We start from the raw sequence: 21,596 nt of genomic DNA on the forward strand, positions 1-21,596 counted from the left end.
TAAGAAGTTTACAGATAAAACGACAAACATATTTTGATCGCCAGTTTACGATCCCAATCTTCTCCAAAAACTTTCAGTGTGTTGGTTGTGGTGCTCAGTGGTTGTGGTTGTTGTTTCCCGTAGCGAGGGGAATTTTGAAAACGATGACCCACAGTCATTGGAAGGAAAGGAGAAACCAACCTAAAATGATGCTTATTGGTACTTATTGACAGGCTGCAACCAACATGGTGATTCAGACTAGCCCCATAGTTGTTGATAATCCCATAAAGAAGATTTTTAATGTCTGTTCCATGGGATTCAGTTTGGTTTCTCTATGTAGGACCATTGTGAAAAAATACACTGGAAATAATAGTAATTTAAACTAGAACATGGTGCAAAGAACTGAGAAAAAATAACTACAATGGCTCTTTGTTTAAGCAAGTTTAAGTGACCTGTGAGTGGTCAGTGGCAGAGGAACATGCATTTATTTATAGCTCAGCAAATCATTAAGGTGAGGATGCTGGGGTGGTTGATTTCTGTACCTAGTATTTGACTTCGAAAGCTGAGGCCTGTTTGATAAAGCTGGTTGGTTTGATGTTAGCAAAGTAACAAATAGTTTAATCCTGGATCATCATATGCTGCACACCTAACATTCTTCAGGGCAGATTATGCTCCAGACAGCAGCTCGACATGTGTAAAGCACTGCCTACTGACCAGTCAATTCTAAAATAGCCTCACCCTTCCAAGACAAACTTCAGTGTTTCAATACTAAGAGTGTCTCTTAAGACGGCAGGAGTTTTTAAAGCTACAAGCTCTTTAATGCTTTTGTTCTACAGGGGTTTGTGTAGCTGATACAATCCTAAAACAGGGACTGCTTAAAACACTAAAACCTCATATTTACAAGATTTGCAAATAAGCTACTTAACAGTTTGAGTTATGTGTTTGTATTTGTTCTTTACTTGCTCCCAGGACCATTCAATACCACCAGGGGTGCAGCTGAAAGATTACAGCTAAAACTGTCTCACACACCACATGACTACATCTAAGCAACACTTTAATGTGATGGAACACACACTTGTAATTACAGTCACATCAAGTAGTACATTTGGTATGGGGCAGTGATATTGATAAGACTAATAATTCACACACAATTGGGTGTTTTTTTTGTTTGTTTGTTTTTTTTTTGTTTTTTTGCAAGCTTTCCTTCTTGGCTTTGGCTGCAACATCTGTGTTGCTTTTAGCCAGTATTATATTTTAAAATTCCTCATATTGGTTTAGGATTATAGTTTTTTCTTGTGAGAAATATGTGGCTCTGGACCTGCCCATGTTTAAAGGTGGTCATCTGGTGCCGACGCCAACCCCTTTATATGAATGTGCTCATTGCTCTATTTGGAAAATCAGGGTTGACTTGATGAGCTGATATTATTGTCATGTGACCACTTAGCGTGATTGCAGTTATTCCTAAATTTAGCCATCACTTCTGCAATGAATCTACTGTGGCTAGCCTCCCCATGAACAATGAAATATATAACAACTTCATAAGGACATCAAAAAGGGATTACATCACATTACAAAATTCCTATTCATCTCAGCCTGTTTTGTAAAGAGTTGTAATTATTGTCCACAGATGTAGATGAACAGATTTGCATTGGAAATGATTGTTTTAAATATTTTCTTACAGAATGTTAAAGTAAATCATTTAATGTTGTTTTCCAGTTGTTGATTAAACCACTAAAAGCTCATCTAAGTGACTAAAATTACATATTTAGAAGGTTTTTGTCTGTACAAAAGTAATCCCATCACTCCTTAAATATCCTAGACATAGCTCGACAGTGTTGCTTCCCTTGCAATGTGTGGATCTTTGCAGTCTCCGTCTGTCTCCACCCACTCACCCTCTACATGTTGCAGCTCAAGCACACCAGCTCACCCGTGGCTCTGCTCGCACTGTAACTACAAGTTGTAATAGTTGAGTAATTCAGTCAAACATGTTCAAACCAGAAACCAATTCTGAGTGCAATATCTCAGCCGTGGCATTGACTGCTTGTTCTGTTCATGCTGTATCTTCCAGCATATAAAACACACCAAATGGACATGTTTACAAAGTCACAGGAGGGGCTCTATAATAAATATCTTATGGGGGATTACCATAGAAACGTTGAACATGTGAATCATTGCAGTGTTCAACATGTAACTTCACTTTTGTGTAAGGTGTCCGTGAACCATTTGTGCACATAAACATGCAGCATGTTTGCGTGCATGTGGCCTCAGAGGGCCCTTTGTAAACAACTCCCCAGCCTCTGTGTAAGAGTTAATCCCCGCTGAGCAGAGGTGCCCTTACTAAATGTCAAACCAAATACCTTTCTCCCATTTCCCCCTACCATACCACTCGCTCGCACCCATTCCTGTTTGACCTGCTGCATGTTTTTCTTTAATCGGGTACTTCCCAATTGTATGTGTGCAGCTGTGTTAGCCTGGGAGTGTATGTGCATGCGTTTGTGTATGTGTGTGCTGTCCAGCAAACAGCCTGCCTGAGCCATGTTTTTGTTTTTATCCTGGAGAGCATGACCAATAGCAGGCAGCTAATTACACAAGAGGAATAGAGAGAGGGAGGGATAGATTGCCATGGAAACCAGGTGGAGCATGACTCTGTGCAGTGGATGTTTCTGGACACAGGCATGGTTCATGTCATGGATCATTGGCTTTATAGACTGAGTGCTGGACACCAGTGGGAAAACTGTGTTAACAACGATTTTGCGTGGTGTTGGGGGGGTATGTATGGTTGTGTGTGGTTTGCCTCTCATGATTGACAACGCACACTGCATACACGTTGTTCATGTGTGTTTCGATCGATGGGTGGAAGCAGAGGATGTCTGTCGTCAGCTCAGATAAACGCTGGCTGACTGTGAACACTGAGGCTGATTGGTGAAGCTGTGGAAAAGACTGATGGAGGACAAGGACAAAGGGGCAAACAAAAATTGAGAGAGATGAAGTTTGACCAAAGGTAACCAGTTGTGCAGATCTTAGATGTAAACAAAACACAAACACCGAGTTTGTTTGTTACACTAGTTGACCACCGACCGAGCATCGATCGCTCTGTTGTCCACATCCTTCCTCCAGCTGGAAGAAAAACATCCATCCTGTCCTTACTCATCTGACCTTTGTTATCTTTCATTTGTCACTTCCTTTCTTGGAATAAAGTCAGTAATTAATGTGAACACTCTGTCCTTCTTATTTGCCGCCTGATTTCCTTTGCACTCTGTAGATTAAATTGATTTTCTAACTTGCTTGTTGGCCTTTTTCCTTTCTAAATGAAGCTAAGTGGCAGTTATAAATACAAATGGGTTGTTAATAATTCCATATATTCACATTTTAATGAACACGCAATAGAAGTGCAGTGAAAAGAAATGCATCCTTTCTCTCCCTTCATTTCCTGTGTGTCTATGCACTGTCAGAAAAAGTGAAAAAATGTATTTCAAAAACAACTCTAGCATTTATCTGTGTAGAAAAGGTCCGGCTGCCCATGACTCAAACCAGGAACTCTGGGAAATGAACCACTAATTGTCAGAGGTAAAGAACAAAAAATGTATCAAAGCACCACATTTTTACTTGTGCCTCTGAAACAGTTAGTGGTCTAATGCTGTTCATGCCATTCGAGGAGGATAAGATAAAATAGATAAATACATAAATACATAGAGTTAAGGTTATTATATATAGAGAGAAGTAGGGTTATTCTATATGTACAACACTGGCATTAGTAGAAAATACTAATGTTGCCCAGATTTTTGTATATGTCGAAAAAAATGATATTGTACATATCTTTTATATTGTTGTATTGATATTGTACATCTTCTCAATGTACTAAATGTTCATAACAAACTTTTTCGAATACGTCATTGTTGCACCAGAGTGAAATGTGACACTATGTACTGTGAGCAGTGCTGGTTATAAAGACTGGCAGCAGCAGGAAGGAAGGCCCTTCGATATCGCTCCGTCACACCACAGGTGAAGCAGCTACACTGAAGGAGCTGCCCAGTGTCCTGCAGGGGGTGGGACGTGTTCTCCAACAGGGATGATAACTCAGCCATCATCCTGTCTCCCTCCATCTCCGCTGGGTCAAGGGGGCATCGCAGGACATCCTCGACTCAGATTTCAAATCCTTTGCAATATTGAAGTAAAAATGTGAAGTTAAAGTCGCTTCCTGTCCTGCTGCTTTCCAGTAGATAACTTATGAACTGGACTGTGGGTTCACTCTGAGAATGTAGGTGCATTTCATGAAAGATCAGCGTTTCGACTTTCCTCTCTTTCTTGCGCATCTACTTAAATCGCCTTTTTATTTTATCTATGCAAGATGTAACAACTGGCACAGAAGAGACATAAAATTCTTTAAAAGCCATTTTATAGAGGACTGCTTTTCCACATTTGATAAGCTGTCTGTTTAACCTGATGCATTTTTAGATTTTTACAGACTGGGTCCTTTGTGCAGTCCCAAATATCTTGCCTACTCAATGCTTCTGACACTGATTTGGTGCTGGCGCTCATTTTATTTACCACAGGATCTGTTTTGGCTCTCAACAGCTTAATATCGGCCCTGGAATTTGTACCTTGAACCAAAATAAAAGCTGCTTTGGCTCAACACATGGGCTTTTTTCTGAGGGTATAGTCATTTCCTATGAGTGACCAACTCTCATTGAAGAAAAAAAAAATCTACAGCTCCCACATTTCAATAGAGAAAGTGTCTAGTTTGTAAATACACCCTGAACACATCGTGAAAGATGTATCCGAGGTTTGTTGAGTGTTTCTGGCCTTTCACCATCAGACAGCCTCTCCCAGGCGACCCAGCTGTGGTTGATGTGGTCACAGCTGAAAATGTGTCATAGCCGCTGGAACACTTTAATGTAACTAAAGGTGAAGCTCCAGCTTTTCTCTCCTCGCTGCCCCCATGCACACCTTTTTATGGATGCTGAGCCTAATGTCTTGCCTGTGACTTAAGAAAAGCTTTTGAGGTTTGTTCTTGGCTTTAATTGAACGAGACTTTCTATTGTGATAACATTGGTAGGTCACTGTATGCCGTCTCTTGGTTGGAAATAAAAATACTTTTTAACAAGAGCAGAGAAAGAAAACTTTATTTGTGACAAAATGCACTATTAGTATTAAAAAAAAAAACAACAGTACTCTAGTACAGCTATGCACAAACCATTTCAGAATGGTAATATTTAAAAGCATGAGCATATAAACAGTATTTTAATGTTTGTTTGTCCTGTAAAACAGTCGCTAATGAGTACAGTTCTCTGAAAATGTCCTCATTATTGGTGTTTGCTAATTCTATCTCTCTCCCCTTTCTGCCCTGTGCCTACAGCCCCTCCACTGATTTACACTTTTTGTCCCTGTCTTTCTTCTCAGTTTGTTGCTCATCCTAACTGCCAGCAGCAGCTGCTAACTATCTGGTATGAGAACCTGCCCGGCCTGAGGCAGCAGTCCGTCGGTGTGAAGTGCTGGACGGTTCTTGGGGTAACCGTAGGTCTGCCCTTCCTGGCTATCGCCTACTGGATAATGCCATGTAGCAAGGTATGAAAACACAACTACATGCACCGACTTGTTTCTATATGCACTATAACTTCTGACAGAAATGTAGAAGTGGTTGTGTTATTATTGAAGCACCTATTGTTCATAACAGTCTTGTGGCACCAGTACTAAAAGTCAATAGCTTGTTTTCAGCATGGTGCAGTTTACAGATTCATTTCACACCAGAAAACACAATTGGGTCCAGACGTCTATGTGGATGCTACTTTGACATGTACCGCCAACTTCAACATTGTTGCCCACTCTCCAATGGCACCAGCCTGGCCCCATGACATTGCACATTGCCACATCACAAAAAAAAAAAATCAGGAATAACTTGAGGAGCATAAAACGGAACCAAAGGCATTTACCCAGCCTACAAATTCCCTCGATTCCCATCCAATCAGTCATCCACAAGATACAGGGTTGAACAAACCCGATCCATAGAGGCTCAACCCTGCAACCCAGAGGACCCAAACAATTTCCTGCCAGCGTCTCAGTGCCAGACATCACAGGGCGGCCCAACAGACCTATGACGGTTCAGAGCTGTTCTGGTATCACGAGGTGGAACTACATGATATTGGCAGGTGGTTTTAATGTTGTCGCTGTTAGGTGTACAGTCTTTCTGCAAGTTGGAGAAAATGGGAAGCTTGCCTTGAGGTGACAGGAAGAAAGGTCATGTTATTGACTAAAACGCAGTTCATCTCCCATACAAGGGACACAAAGGTTCACCTTACAAGCTGTATATCATAATTATCTACTTCATTTGAGCGTCAACCTTCAATGTCTGTTAACAGTCCTCTTCCATCCATCCATCCATTATCTATACACCACTTAATCCGCACTAGAGTCACGGGGGGCTGGAGTCTATCCCAGCCAACTCAGGGCGAAGGCAGGGACAACCTGGACAGGTCGCCACTCTGTCACAGGGAGTCCTGTTACAGCCCGATCAATATGGACAACGACTGCATATGAAAACGAAGCCATATCCAAAATCTACTGTATCTTTGAGTCACTGTAAAAGTTGGATTGCATGTTGTAGCTTCCTCTTTTATGGGAAAGCTCCTGTCATTTTGAATTCACCTCAGTTGTAATAGTTAAAATTTTAATGGTGAAAAAAGTGTCAAAACTGCAGTCATTGTCAAAATGAATATATGCCTCTGTGCATCACACAAATGTTTTAAACTTGTTAAAATCATCAGGAGTATTTGTGTGGAGGTGATGTGACCAAGCCTCACGGCAATCCATCGTTGTCGAGATATTTAACCGTGATCCAAAGTGTTGGATAGACAGGGAAGGAAAAAATTGACTAGTGTGACTAAAAACATTACAGATTTACGATTTAAATTGCACTGTATAATCACCATTTGATTATAGGGCCTGAGGCACTTTATCACATTTTCTTAATACTCCATCAAGCAAATTATAATTTGTAAAGTGACACAATATGACAGGAGCCACACTGGCTCGCAGGAACTGAGCAAGCGGTTATGCAAATCTGCTCATCAACCTGGATAATCTTCCACCTCATCACCTAGTAGTGCGCGCGCATGTGTGTGTGTGTGTGTGTGTGTGTGTGTGCGTGTGTGCACTAAGATTCAATGATACAGAAACAGTGTTGAGTGGTTGAGTTTGAGTGGTTCATGTTTGGTTTGACTAATGAATTAGTCATTTTGTAAACTAAGAGAGAGAGCAACTGATGTCAAGTGTGCGTGTGAGAGGATGGAGAGCAGTAACGCTGAGAGAGCATCTCCACCGGTGAGACACAGATTCAATCATGAGGCACTTGCTGCGTCTGATCTCACTGTGTCACAAAAACACCTGTGCATGTTAATGCGTGAGCGTGCGCGAACGATGATTGCATTTGATTGTATCAAATCAACCGACCGATGGGCCAACACGTGACAGTCGGCAGTTTCGTGGCGTAGCTGAGAGAGCAGGAAAAAGTAGCATCATGTAGAAATAAGTAATTATATAAAATGCAGAGCTTGTGGTTGTGTAATATTATTGGTGTCAATGTGTCATTTTTCTTGCTTTTTGTTGCGTTTAATAGACCAGTTCGATATGAGGTGTTCAACTAGTGCAGGTAGGATAATAAAAGCAGTTTAGTGAAACAAATAACTGAGAGACATAATGGGTGTTTATGCAAATGACAATGTGACAGCCGCTCGACGGAGACAAAAGTATATTCATGTAGCTGATAATGAAATAGATAACGACAGAGCACATCAGAAAAATAATTCAAGACGGACAGAGACAGTGGTTGCACAGAGAATGCTTTGATGTGTTTTGGTTGATTGTGTGTCGCGTGTCCTTGTGCACCTGGAACTAATCACACAGTTTTGTTCTGCTCATCTCATCAACTGCTCATCTCATACAGCTCATAATGTTCCCTGTTTTTATAGCACCATAAAACACCATTATGAAAACCCCCCAAACCATATTACATTTCATATCAGCCAGGAGAGATGGCGAAGATATTTCCGTTCCTCAAATGTAAGTAGTAATTCATCGAAGGCAGACAGAGAAGAAACATGGCTATAATTGCTTTGGAAATTTCTTTTAAGAGGAAAATATGTGATGCTCTTTTGGAAGTGATGAAAAACGGATGTGCGTTCATTTATAGAATGTGTTTTTCTTGGTAGAAAATGTGGAGATATCAGAGGGGAAAACCAGAGTGATGTGAACTGCATTGGTGCGTGATTTCTTTTCAGCATTTCCTGAGTGACAGGAAATAAATGAAATGCATGATAAGGGAAATAAGAAAAGAAAAAAAACTTTCCTTGGAAAACTCCCAAAACAACTTTGATGTTGTGGTCAAGGATTAACTCTGACTTGTTTATTCATCAGTAAAGATTTACAGTGAGATATTGAAGGTATGAAGGCGGGAAAGTGACTAAATAAACATAAATAATCCTGAATTATAGTAAATATAGTCCTTATTTTCAGGCACAGTTCAGTATGACAGGCAAGAGCAGCTCTTTATTTATGATAATTATACCAGCTATCACAATTAATTTAGCAATGATACTCTGACATTAGCAAATGCTACATGTTGCTCCCATATTCGCTAATTATTTTTTCTTCAATTACTTTTCTACACTCTGTCATCTGGTTAATTTGCTCTAATATCTATTTGCATACAAGTTCTGACCACAGTGTTTGTGGTATTTTGATATGACGATCTCATGTAGTTCCTCCCAGTATCTCCGTCTTTTCTTTTTCTTTTTTTTTTTTGTCCTGCCATCTCTTGTCTTTCTGGAGAATCAAATCAAAGTCCCAACAAGAAAAAAATAAACCTCAATCAGTACTCACAGGATGAGGTCATGATCCATTTATCACTGATGGAATGACTGGATACCCTTGAACAGTCCTGCAATACCTTAACTATTGTCAGAAAAGATCTAAAAATGTTCCACCAGTACACTTCTCAGTCTGGAACCAGTTCCATTTCTTTTGTTTGCTTATACAGTGAATGTAAATCAGGGAAAACAAGCAAGACGATGGACCTCATACCTCACACCTGCAAGCATTCACATTCTTATTGCAAATATTAATTTCATTCCAACAGAGTTCCATGTGCCAGCCGTGTTGTACAAGTACATACAAGTGAAATGGTACACTGTGAAAAACAAAGTAAAAACAAACAAAACAAACAACAACAACAAAAAAAACAGAAACAAATATTGATTTAGATGGTTACCACCAACAGGCCAAAACTCTAAATAAAGTCCACATCAAAAATATGTTTTGTTTTGTTGTTTTTTTTGTTTTTTACAAATGGTAGTTTGTTGTTTCACTGTGTTTAGCAAGTTGATTTTTTTACTACATTTAAATCAGCAAAGGCATTTGTTTTTCATTATTTGCCATTGTTTCAAAGAAATAGTATCTATAATGATTGAAAAATGATCAATTGTAATTTTACACATTTTACCCTTTTTGTTAAATTACAGATAATCTCTCAGAAAGTATTCATTTACATGTTGACTTTAAAAAATGTCCACATAAAAAGTCTGTCTTTTTACTGTTGGTAATTCAGTGTTTTTCGTGTGATGTATTCAAAATTTAAACATCAGTGTTCCACAGACATCTGCTGTTATTTTCACAATTTAAAAAAAATAAATAAATAAATAAAATATGTGACAGCTTTTTTAAATTATTTTATTTTTATTTTTTTTTACCATGTATGTAAATGGTTTTATTCATAGATCTTTCACATTGCATTTCCCTTTCTCATAAGGCACACCCACTGATGATGTCATCATGGTTTGAGCTTCAAGCACTATTCCTTTGTGGTTTCCAATGGAAATCATTTCTTGGATTCCAAACCTTTTTGTGTGTGTGTGAAACATGCAGAAATGTTCAAATGAAGGCTTGTGAACCAGAACACAATTATTTCTGCATTGGTGGAAATAAACCTTGAGGGTGAGTCACAGAGAGAAAGGGAGACCTGAGACTTGAGAATATGTCCATTCATATATTCTCTTATTGTCATTCAAACAAAAGGTGTATGTAGATTATAAATAGAATAGACACTAAGGTATTTTCTCATGACTAGATAATAGATTATTTGGAGTGGCTGCCTGTCATCACACAGTCTACATTGGGTTCAATTCTCCCACAGCGTCTTCATTTTGGCCTTGCGAGATTTTCATTTCACACAAGACTTCTTTCATTTAATCTGCATGTGCCCACTGCCAGCAGCCACCATTTTGTTGGAGACGAGAAGATCAGCTCTTGTCACCGTCACACTGATAATAAGAAACCCGCGGGGCTTGGAGTCATCAAGCAGCAGAAGGCCTGATCTGGGATGACCATCTCATTTAAGCTGAGGGGTGAAATGGATCAGCCTTATCAGCACAGCAGCTGGGAGAAATCAAGGAGGAGTTTTGGAGGAGGTTTTGCGGGGTTAAGAATTACCAGCCAACCTCTTCCCCCCGTGGTTTAGTAGTGTGTGTGTGGCACAGGACACGCGACTGGATCTGACTTGTTATTGTGCATGCAGAGAGTAGAGATGTCCTGTGGGTAGTTAATATTGAACACAGCGGGTTCAGAGAGTGGCAAATGTTGGGAACCCAAATGTCTGTATGAGGCCGGAAGTGTGTATGTGCTTCCGTGTGAATGTGTGTGTGTGTATTCGTGTGGCTTGACGTACTTTTGTGCAGTCATAAAAAAATGCTCCTCTGTGCGGCGGCATGTTTAATGCTCTTTGTGCGATACCATCTTGTAGAACACTCTACCCATATGGTGCATTTCCACAAACTCGGCTGATTGTTTGGCATCTAGTTACTCTGGCATTGTGTCGCTGTGTAAGCGATCGGCGGTTAAGCACATCCGTGAATTACAACAGATGCTGCTTGCCTGCTAAGATGGTTGTGTAGTGATGCTTTTCAGCTTTTGATCTCCGAGGAACACAATCTAAGACAGCACGAGTTATCTCAGCAAATATGAACAGATGTTTTGCTTGGATGAAATTTTGAGTGTTCAAAAGGTAATCACACATGTTTCTTCAGCGGGACTCCCTCACATCAGCTGCTGTGTTAGCAAATAGGAGTTGTGATGCTGCTCTGTGTCCAGCTTTTCATAAAAAAAAAGAATCTTTCAATCCAGGTTTGAACTAATATAAGTAATAAATGTTTATTCCAATTCATATGGCCATTAATATTTCTAACTACAGATGCATAGAGCATATTTCATTGTTCTTTTCACTTCCAGCTTGGTCAGATCCTGCGAAGCCCCTTCATGAAGTTTGTAGCTCACGCCGTCTCCTTCACCATCTTCCTGGGTCTGCTGGTCGTCAATGCCTCCGACCGCTTCGAGGGCGTCAAGAACCTGCCCAATGAGACCATCACAGACCATCCACGACAGGTTTTCAGGGTCAAAACCACCCAGTTCTCTTGGACGGAGATGTTGATCATGAAGTGGGTGCTGGGTGAGTCACCTTGTTGCACAAATCACACACACAAGCTCTGCACAGTTACAAAAGCACATAGATAGATTAGGCTGGAATATGTCAAGGCAGATTCTACATTATGATAAGAAATAACCTTGATGTGCCACGCAAGCAAGTCAAAGCCAAGTTTGTCCTGATGGATGCTCTATGGTAATTGTATTTTTAATCAGCGGGGATACACTTTATCTCGATGTGAGCAGGTCATGAAGACACTTCTATCAAGGTTTTAAAAGTTTTCCAAAGTGTCCTTCGAAGTTTTTCTACGAAACAAAGCCTCTCCTATAAATCTGTAAACATCCTGGAAAGACTAAGATTTTTTTTTTTTCTTTCCCATCTTTGATAAGAAGCACAATTAAAGTTTAATACAGCACCAACCAAGTGGATGAAAGCCAAGGTTATGGCAATACAAAAAATTATGCTCTTTTATCTTCCCAAGATCAAATAGAGGTCTCCTGGTGGGGATGCAGTGAAAGTTGGACCTCTTGAAGCAGTAGCCATGCTGAGCCCTAACGTAAAGCTGGAGGGAAACTTAACCTGAGGGATGGTGCTGAGGAATTTTTACAAGGAGAGATAGGGAGAAGGAGGAAACATGGGAGTGGTTGAGGATGACGGATAAAAAGCACAAGAAGGTGTGGAGTGTATGGCATAGAGGAAGACAAGCATGAAGAGGAGGCGAGATAGAGGGGGCTGACAGACAGACAAAGGCAAACTCAATGGATAAATAGCCCATGGCAATATCTGTCAGACCTCAGCTGCTTCCCATCTGCTGATGTTCTTCCTCTCATGCACACAGATATAACAATATTATCTGTGCGCTTTCTGTATGTTGGTGTACATATGGTTCTGTTTTTATTTGTTTACCTTTAATGGCATCATTCTTTTCCCAACCACTGTCATTTTTGGCAGCAGGTGCTCGTGTGACAATTTGTGTGTGTGTACGTGGGTGTAATTGTAATTCTAGTAGCATGCTTTGAAGGCCCAGTAATTGTTATAGAGATGATACTGATCAGAACACGTTTTCACAGAGCAATTTTCACCTTGTTTTGGCTCCAAATAGAGAATGACAGAGTGGTTGAGTAGGACAAATTAGGGTTTCCATCGACTGTGTGTGTGTGTGTGTGTTGTTTATATGCACCTGAGCTCTAAGTGGCACATGTCTGAGTGGTTCACTTGAAATTATAAGCCCTGCTGTAAACATCTGTGGTTGTGCATAAATCTATATGTGCACATAATACCTGAGAGAGCTTCCTCATCTTTGTGCATTGCTATTTCTGTTGTGTATTTCTTGCCTTTCTGTGATGTGTTTAGATGTTGTGTGTGTGTTCTCCTTCCTCAGGTATGATTTGGTCCGAATGCAAGGAGATCTGGAGTGACGGGCCCAGAGAGTACATTATGCACCTTTGGAACGTGCTGGACTTTGGCATGTTGTCCATCTTTGTGGCATCCTTTACGGCACGCTTCATGGCTTTCCTTAAAGCATCCAAAGCCCAGCAGTATGTGGACATGCACGTGCCAGATGAAGACCTCAGCAACGCCTCGCTGCCTGACGAAGTGGCCTACTTCACTTATGGTATGCTGTTATTCCAGATAGAACTAATAGCAATCATTTTGGCGCTATTACGTGTAGAAGTTATCTATGAGCCCCATGTTTTATTGACTTTGTTTCTTATTTCTTGGCCAGACTCTAAATTCCTTTCCACGTTGCCCTTTACTTTCTTTGCTCAGCCTTTGTGGCTATCGCTATTCATGATAATTGTCCAATTCTTCTCATGCTTAATGAGAAAATTACTTGTTTGTGTAGCACCGCCTCGCTTCCTATCTATCCAACAATTTTCCCCAGAAAAGGCCATCAAAGGATAAAATGTTAAAGCTTTTATGGGATGCGTCAGTCATTGTTGTGCTACATCTCTCACTGATAAGGAGGAGCACATCAGATGAGTCTTTGTGTTAAAATGTCATGAATAACTAAACTCCTGAGCTTGCTCTCAACCTGAAACCTGGAGACGAGGATGTATTCGCTATTTGGATATAAATGTCATTGTTGCACACTTACTCAAAGATGTTGGCAATCTATTTGTGTGCACAATCTTCTGCTTGATTGTCAGTTTGTTGGCGGCACACAATGGCAATCACTGCAATGCTATAACACACACTGAACATGGAGGGATTACAAGTGTGCTTGAATTACCCAGCAGAGATACAGTGCATATATATGTCTGAATAATACATCCATACAGACAAGGAGGCATGGGTGAACAAAGATGCAGCAACATATTTAATGCATCAAGTAAACTGTCAGAACGAAAAGATCTCTACCTCACACCACAGCCTGGAACAGGGTGTCGGCTACTGGACTGTACACTCCTCAGTGGCCTCCTAATGGAACCTTCATCAGTGCTGTCATCTGGTGGTCTGACTCTGCCATGACACATCAGTAAATACATGGAGGTGCATATTCCTGCAGCCATAAACATATGTCGCCATCATTTCTGTGTGGAAAAGTGTGTTGATTTTACACAGTGTGTGCATTCCCTGTGAATTGGAGTCTTATTGCTTTTACTTAACTCGTCTCGTTCATATCTTGTCTTAACATCTAGTTCAATTGTCCTTTCCTTCTGCATGTGCTTCTTTGGCTTTTTTTCCCCCCCTCTCGCCTCTCGCTGACCTTACGTCTCCTTGAACACACTATCCCTTTATCCCTCCTCTTTGGAGTCCACCGAGCTCACCCTCATTTCCTTCCCTAGTCCCGCTCTCTCTTCTCTCCAACTCTGACTTTCCCTTTTCCATCCCCGCTTAATCCATCTTCTTACTGTACCGTCTCCTCCAGCAAAGCTCATGTTCCTAAAACCTAAGATTATGCTCGTTAGGAACATCTCTTGCAAGCGTTTAGGTCGTACTGTAGCCAGACGTTTACTCTGTACATTGAAGTGCAAGTACTGAGCTTGTGAGCTTCAAACTAAATGTGCACAGTAGAAAACAAGGTAACGCTTAACTTTTCCCCCACTGTTGTGCATTTGTAAGCACTATGCGTATAACATGTAATAAATGGTTTATAACATTAATATTTGTAGGGGTTAAAATAAAGTGTTATTAAAAATATTATCAAACCAGCTTTGAACCAGCCATTTGACTCTAATATCAGAAAGATATTTAGAGTCCTCTGAGCCTCCAAACCCAACAACAGAATTAAAAGCATGTCTATTTTTTAAAGAAACAGCAAAATTACACCAGAAACTGTAAAAACAGAGAGAGTAGTAGTGTTGTCAACTTTTGGATGGATCTTGAACTTCTCAGTTTATAGAGAAATGTAATCACATCTAAGCTTAAAATTGTGATATTTCATTGAATCACTCTATTCTACACATCCTTTTTTCAAATTCTCTAAAATATACCATTTATACTAATCATCTGTACAAAACAAAAAATTCTGCACTGATTGGTGGAACCATGAAGCCATTCATGACTCAGATGCTCAGTAGTAAAACATTTCTAGTAAGTAGATTAGGCAATAATACTGAATGAATTCCAGTATTGATGACAGCTATGGGCTCTTGGGAAAATATTGTACATGTTGATTCAATTTTTTTTTTTTTTCCAATTTTTGTAAAATAAATAATCAGAGAAACTAAGGTTTGTTTGTTTTTTTGGTTTTTTTGCATGATAACTTTCACTGTATTACACAAAAGACACTTTTGAATTCCCTCTACTTCTCGTCATGGCTGTGCTGTTTCCATGGAGGTGCAGAACTTTATGTTGCAGTGATCACAGGGTTAAGGACTTGAATCCATCCAATGCAGCTGTGGATCATGGCCATCATGACTGATCAGGTTTTATTCAGCATAGTAATGTTATCTGGGTGAGACATGAACAGAGGTCATTTTTATTGACTGTATTGTGAACAAAAAAAAATCCTCTCAGTCAAAAGCTAACACTACAACTCTTCTCAAGCCTATTCAAATAATGCTTAAAGAACTTTCTCATCCTCCTCCAGCCAGGAACAAGTGGCGCCCATCTGACCCCCAGATCATCTCCGAAGGCCTGTATGCCATCGCTGTGGTTCTGAGTTTCTCGCGCATCGCCTACATCCTGCCAGCCAATGAAAGCTTCGGCCCACTGCAGATCTCGTTGGGGCGCACCGTCAAAGACATCTTCAAGTTCATGGTCATCTTCATCATGGTGTTTGTGGCCTTCATGATTGGCATGTTCAACCTGTACTCGTACTACCTAGGAGCCAAGTACAATCCTGCCTTCACCACGTAAGTTACACCTGCCTGGCTGTGAGAATAGTTTGATCTGTTCAGGGAGAATGTGTGATAAGATGGTGGTTAAGTCTGAACATTTTTATGAGGATGAGCATTAAAGAATGTTTCTGATTCAGATTTACATTCATACAGAATCACTTTCACAAACATATATGGCATCATAATATATGGTAATTTTATATGAAAATGACTGTAAAAGGCAAAAAAAGAAATGAAAAAGGATTTATGTCATTATGTCAGAAAGTATTTGATTTGGACTTCACTGTGTTACCGTTAGGTAAGGCAGTGCAACAATCGCCAGGATGATATAAATTGTCACATGTTCTCCTGAATGAGATTGTTTTCTGGGTTCATTAAATCCACTGCACTTTATCAGTGAAAGAGATCGAACTTTAATCTCCCCTTAGGCCTAATGCTAGCAATCAGGCTATTTGGTTAAATTTAATAAGGAGAATGGTGAATGGAATAGTTCTCTCACTAAAATCTATAACAACCGCTGTTGAGCTGTGGTTTTATCTCACAGCTTTAACAGTGACAACAGTGGTGAGGAAACTAGTCGCTCCCCTGCTTTATGTCCTTATGTAATAAGCGCAACTATTTTTGACCTAAATTAAAACACAAGTGAAAGTGAGATGACAGTGAGAGACGTTAATGAAAAATTTGGTGTGAGCTCTGGGAAATGCATTAGTATTCATATATTTCTCCAGACCTTCAGTGTCTAATTTAAAATAAATAAATTACCATGACAGAGGAGTAATAAAGAGATAAAACATCTCACCTTACCATTTTTTCTTTCATCCACTCCATTTTAAAACAATAAGGATTTGAAAGTGTCGAGGTAGCAAAGGGAGCTTTTGTTACGCTTTGACGATATTTTAAAGTTTACGATGCCAGGCCAGACTACTCAGAGTAGTTGTAGTCTATGGCACAAGATTTTATTCTTCATTGTATGAAGTGCCAGGCCAGACAACACTGACAGTTTTATTGAGCAGAATTTAACACAACAAGAATGTAGACAGTGATATGAACATTTGCTCTCACACAGTGGCAGCCTCCTTTCTATCAGTCTGGTTTCAGAAGTCTGAGAAACAAAATAAGAGCAGCAGCTTATTGTTGTCTTTGATAACTGACAATCACGTTACCAAAAATGCATTAACAACACTTGTAGCTTTAAATGCGTGTTACCTGCTGAAGTGTTGCATTCAATGTAATTATCAGGGTCATTTATTTCAAATGATTAAGTACACTTTTAAACCAAAGTCAGTTTGCTCTTAAACGCTGCAGTGCACAAAACCAGTCATACAGAGCTTTAAGTATGTCTTTTTCTTGTTTTTAAACATTAACCACATCAGCAACAAGTGATTCAAGTCCTGTCACTTTTACTTTGGCATTTATCCAGACAGGAACTTTTGTTATATACTGTACGAACCTGCTTAGAAAGCAATCAACTCCTCTGACACATCAATCTCAACAGCAGAGCTTCTGCCTCCTTCCTTCATTTTGGCTTATCCGTGTCTCTGCCTGCCCATCCTTTCATATCAGCTGCAATCAGGGTGGCAGTAGATGTTTCACTGTCATTGTCGGATATTTGTAAGAAAGTTATCTATCTTAGGCTGCTGACAGAATTTTTCTGTCTATCATCATTCATCTGAGAAAGAAAACACTCTGAGGTGTCTCTCTGTCACATATCATTACTCATTTTCTCAGAGGAAGACATCCACGGACTTAAACAGATGACATTACAATATCTCTGCTCAAACCAATAGAGCAAAACATGCTGTACGAGTTAGTTTGTAGTTACACTGTCACATACTCTTCTTCTTTTTTTGCTAACCAGATTGGAAATGTCTGCTCTTGCAATTTATAGCTTGGTACGATTGGGCTCCCAACTACAAGAGGATTCTTTGCTAACCTGTCCGAATCCAGTCATTTAGCGGAGCATGATTTTCTTGTGTATAATTAACCCTCCAGGTGTTTTGTTTCAGTTCAAAAAGAGTGTGTGACTTGAATTTGTGCCCTCAGTTCATTTTGTTATATCAGGCTTTCTGACCATGACAAACTGCTGCCAGATGTCCACATCTGTCTCCTCATAAGCCTAAACCTGTGCTGTGAGCTTGTTTGCTGTTGCTGGTTTAGAGCACTCCTTATAAACCGCACAGTAGCAAGAAGATCCAAAGTCTGGTACCAGACACTTCCTGCACTGCACCCAAGTGTCATTTTTATAGTACAGCCAAAGATGAAGGATTAAACACGATAAAGTTAAAATGACCTCAGAACATCGCCAGCGCTCTAGTTGTTTTGGCAAGCTGCACAGTGAATGCGATTCTGTTTTCCTGGCAGACTTTACCTTGCCAGACTGCTTGATTATCCATCTGTCTGCCTGCCTTCTAATCTGGTTGTACACCTGCCTGTCCACCTGCCTGAACCTGGGCCTGTGTGTTCATTTGATACAGGAACATTTTACTGTATGTATGTGTCTAACTCTGTCCATTTATGCAAATGTTCTTATCGTCACCAGGTCAGGAAGTTAAGAAATTGCTGCCAGCCAATTCTGATAATATATACAGTAACACTTCGATCTGCACAGTCTACAAATACCAAATGCAATGATAGCAAATACTTTCCGTTGGTTTAAATGCAACAGGTGTTTGAATGTCACCACCTTGACATTTTTCTATCCTCTGTGTGTTCCACTATGTGCACCCTAAAACTAATTTCCAAGTTTATGACCTGCCGAACGTTTACCTTAAATAGAAGCACCAAAAGGTGTGTTATAAGGCTACTACTCCGAGGACTTTACTTTCCTATGACTTACCCTCCAGCTCTGTGCTGTGCATATATGGTAGCTTATCTGGTGAGCCTCAGCACAGGGGTCTCCATGGCTGGGAGTTCTGCTTGACTGCCCACATGAAGCCGAAGATCCAGGCAGAGCGATGAGCCGACAGAAAGAGCAGAGAGTTAGCTGACAGGAAGGCAGATAGAAAGGTAGAAACAGAGTCTAATGGAGTTCAAATGGAGCGTCAGAAAGATTGTGGTCACAAGCCAGTAGTCCGACATAATGAAGATGTCTCAAAAAACCAAGAACAAGTACAGAAATGACCCTGGGGCCTGCAGATGGAGGCGCTTCATCATTGCCATTACACAGTCATTTCCATCTTGAGTATTTCATCCAGCTGGGTACATTGTCCCCTTATCACTTCTCCTCTCTGCTTTGGAGATCAACATCAAGCCTGGTTTCATAAAAATCTGCATTGACACAGACATGTTAAAAATAGAAACCACTTCGGCTCATTTTACCAACCTCTGACCGCCATTCTTATCGGAACGTGTGTGTGTGTGTGTGTGTGTGAATTTCTGCTTTGAGATAATCCTCTGACACTTTATTCCTGTACTTTTTCCACGGGAGCTGCATAGAGATATTTGTAATACGACAAAAGCTCTAAAATTCTGTTGTTGTCAGTTTGGCCACCAGGGGTCAGTCCGGCATTAAATCTCACCTCGTCTGAGTGTCAGAGCAGATGTCTGGACTGAGCTGTGCAGGGAGACAGTGAAGCATTTATTTTTGGACTGTGTCAAATTTTTTGTTGTGTAAATGTAATCAGCCTTTTTGTTCAATTTTTCATGTGCAAATGCCTCATGGTAGTTGTGCTCTGTGAAGAATTTCATGTTTCTCTTTTGCATCTGTGTGTGTTTATTTCGCTGTCAGTTGGATTACCAGATGCAATATGTTTGCTGCGCACAAATTGTGAATTCTCAAAGCAACAATGTCTGTCTGTCTACCCAGCAGAGAACATATGTCTGTACGAGTGTGTGTTGCCATGCTCAGCTCTGTGTGCGTGACTTCAGGTATCCGAAAGGGCATGTTTGATAGAGGGCAGAAGAAAGGGCCGCTCTGATAGCTCTGATTCAGGTAAAAGAGGAGGGAGCCAGGTGGAGGTGGTAATACCCCAGGAGGTACCAGTGGATGGAGGGGGAGGGATGTGAAGGGAAGGAGGGCAGTGGAAGGAAAAGGTGTGAGTCTGAGGATATCAGTCTCTCTCTCACACAACTCACACTAGCAAAAAAATAAATAAATAAATACTCACACACATATGCACATAAATGCACAGCTTGATATGGCTTAATGAAGACTGAGCACTAATAGCCACACATACCCAATCCCCAGAGGCGTGAAGACACTTCTGACTCACACACTTTAAAAACACACACACCACATGCTCTTTGTCAAGTGCCCACGCAGTTATGTTCTCACATGTGCAAATACACTTAAGCAAACCACACACACACACACAATCACACACTCTTACCGTCTCCCGCTGTTTGTGTTTGCATATGCTCCAACAGGTGGACAAAGAAACCGTTTATGAACAGATCAATTCACACACTCAGACGCGCTTATCAGGATTTTGATTTGGACAGTGCTGGCGGTGCACTGGACCTGTCTCTATGTTCTAGTCAGCCATGCATGACAGCACTGCCCAGAGAGAGAGGGAGATAGAGAGACAGGCAGGCAGAGACAGAGGACTCAAGAAAAGTAGAGATGAATGAAATGAAGGAAGCCGTCAAAGCTGTTGAAGCTGTGCATATTTCAGGGCGGAGTGAAAGGAGAATGACACAGTGGCGTGTCAAGGACCTCGGAAAGAAAAATGTCAATATTGATTATACTGGTGCTGTTGTGAAACGGTGAAAATAAAACAGCATAAATGCGTCTGAATCACAAGGACAGCAAACAGCAGTGCAACAAAGTAAGGAGAAGAAGTCCACTGGGAAGAGGAGGAGGATGGAGGGAGATGGAAGGGGATGAGGGATGAGAGGAGAACCACGGGGAGCGATGCAGAGGAGGGTGTTTTTGGCTTGGCTCTTTGTTCAGGCAAAATGCGGGAGACCAGCCAGAATGCATAGACAAAGGAGGGGAAAAAGAAGGGAGAGGGAATCTTAGAGGATGAGAGAAGGTCACGCAGACCGAGCAACAGACAGAAGCACAGCCACACAGGCTTAGCGCAGATTTAAACATTACCCATTTAGAAAGATGGGAGGAAATCAAAATGTCTTTCATCAGCATTTGATGACTTGTTCACCTAACTTCTTTATATAGCATAGTCTGCTATTTTAAGTCATGTCAGCTACAACATTTACGTCACTTTCATACCAGTAAAACATATTTGAAGTAAACTGAAAGACACAACGAGTGCTGACAAATACAGGCAAGATAAGAGGCATTTGAGACTAAAGCCAGCTACAAAGTGGAATAATACAATATAAATGGAGAAGACAGGGATGAGAAGCGGGCCGAAGAGATGAGTAGAGTAAACAATGGCGCAAAGAAATGCAGAGATGAAGATACAGGCAGGAATATAAAAATAAAGACTCAGGGAAAGTGTTGGAAGGAAGAAGAGACAATAAAGTGAGCGTGAACGTGGGTCTGCTGTGATGGATAGGAGTAAAACGTGGAGGGCAGACAGGAATCCTGGTGAAAGAGATGGGGTCTGAAGGGAGGATGAGAGGTGGGTGAGAGACCAGAGAGTGAACAAAAGAGAGAATTTATCAGCTCTGAAGGCAAGGCAGAGGTGTCATGTTCAGCCTTTACTAGTCAAGCACATCTGAATGTCAAAATAAGGAGAGGAGACACATTTATAATTGAGGTAAGACAGGCAGAGAGAAGAAGCACAAAAGTATGAGAAAAAAGAATCCATTCTTGTGGTGTGGCCAGTACAGGATTTTAACTGCCAATGTCCGAAACCAGTAGATTCAGAGTTCTGCGGGTAGTCAGTATTTTTATTAACATGAAAAATTACGTCAAGCATTCAGTTTCCCTCCCGGTGAGACATAATCCTCCTGAAATA

General features: G+C 40.6%; 1 protein-coding gene across 2 annotated transcripts in view; it reads left to right on the forward strand.

Moving 5' to 3' along the window:
• The window catches only part of trpc7b (transient receptor potential cation channel, subfamily C, member 7b), a 54,058-nt gene that overhangs the window by 16,792 nt on the left and 15,670 nt on the right, over positions 1-21,596 (forward strand). For both annotated transcript variants that reach the window (XM_008278327.1, XM_008278328.1), the window contains exons 4-7: positions 5,380-5,544; positions 11,254-11,470; positions 12,828-13,061; positions 15,483-15,747. In XM_008278327.1, coding sequence (XP_008276549.1) covers positions 5,380-5,544; positions 11,254-11,470; positions 12,828-13,061; positions 15,483-15,747 — 881 coding nt within the window. The remainder of the gene's footprint in view (positions 1-5,379; positions 5,545-11,253; positions 11,471-12,827; positions 13,062-15,482; positions 15,748-21,596) is intronic.

The sequence above is a fragment of the Stegastes partitus genome, unplaced genomic scaffold (assembly GCF_000690725.1).
Source record: "Stegastes partitus isolate 25-593 unplaced genomic scaffold, Stegastes_partitus-1.0.2 Scaffold120, whole genome shotgun sequence".
In the NCBI taxonomy this organism is placed as follows: domain Eukaryota; kingdom Metazoa; phylum Chordata; class Actinopteri; family Pomacentridae; genus Stegastes; species Stegastes partitus.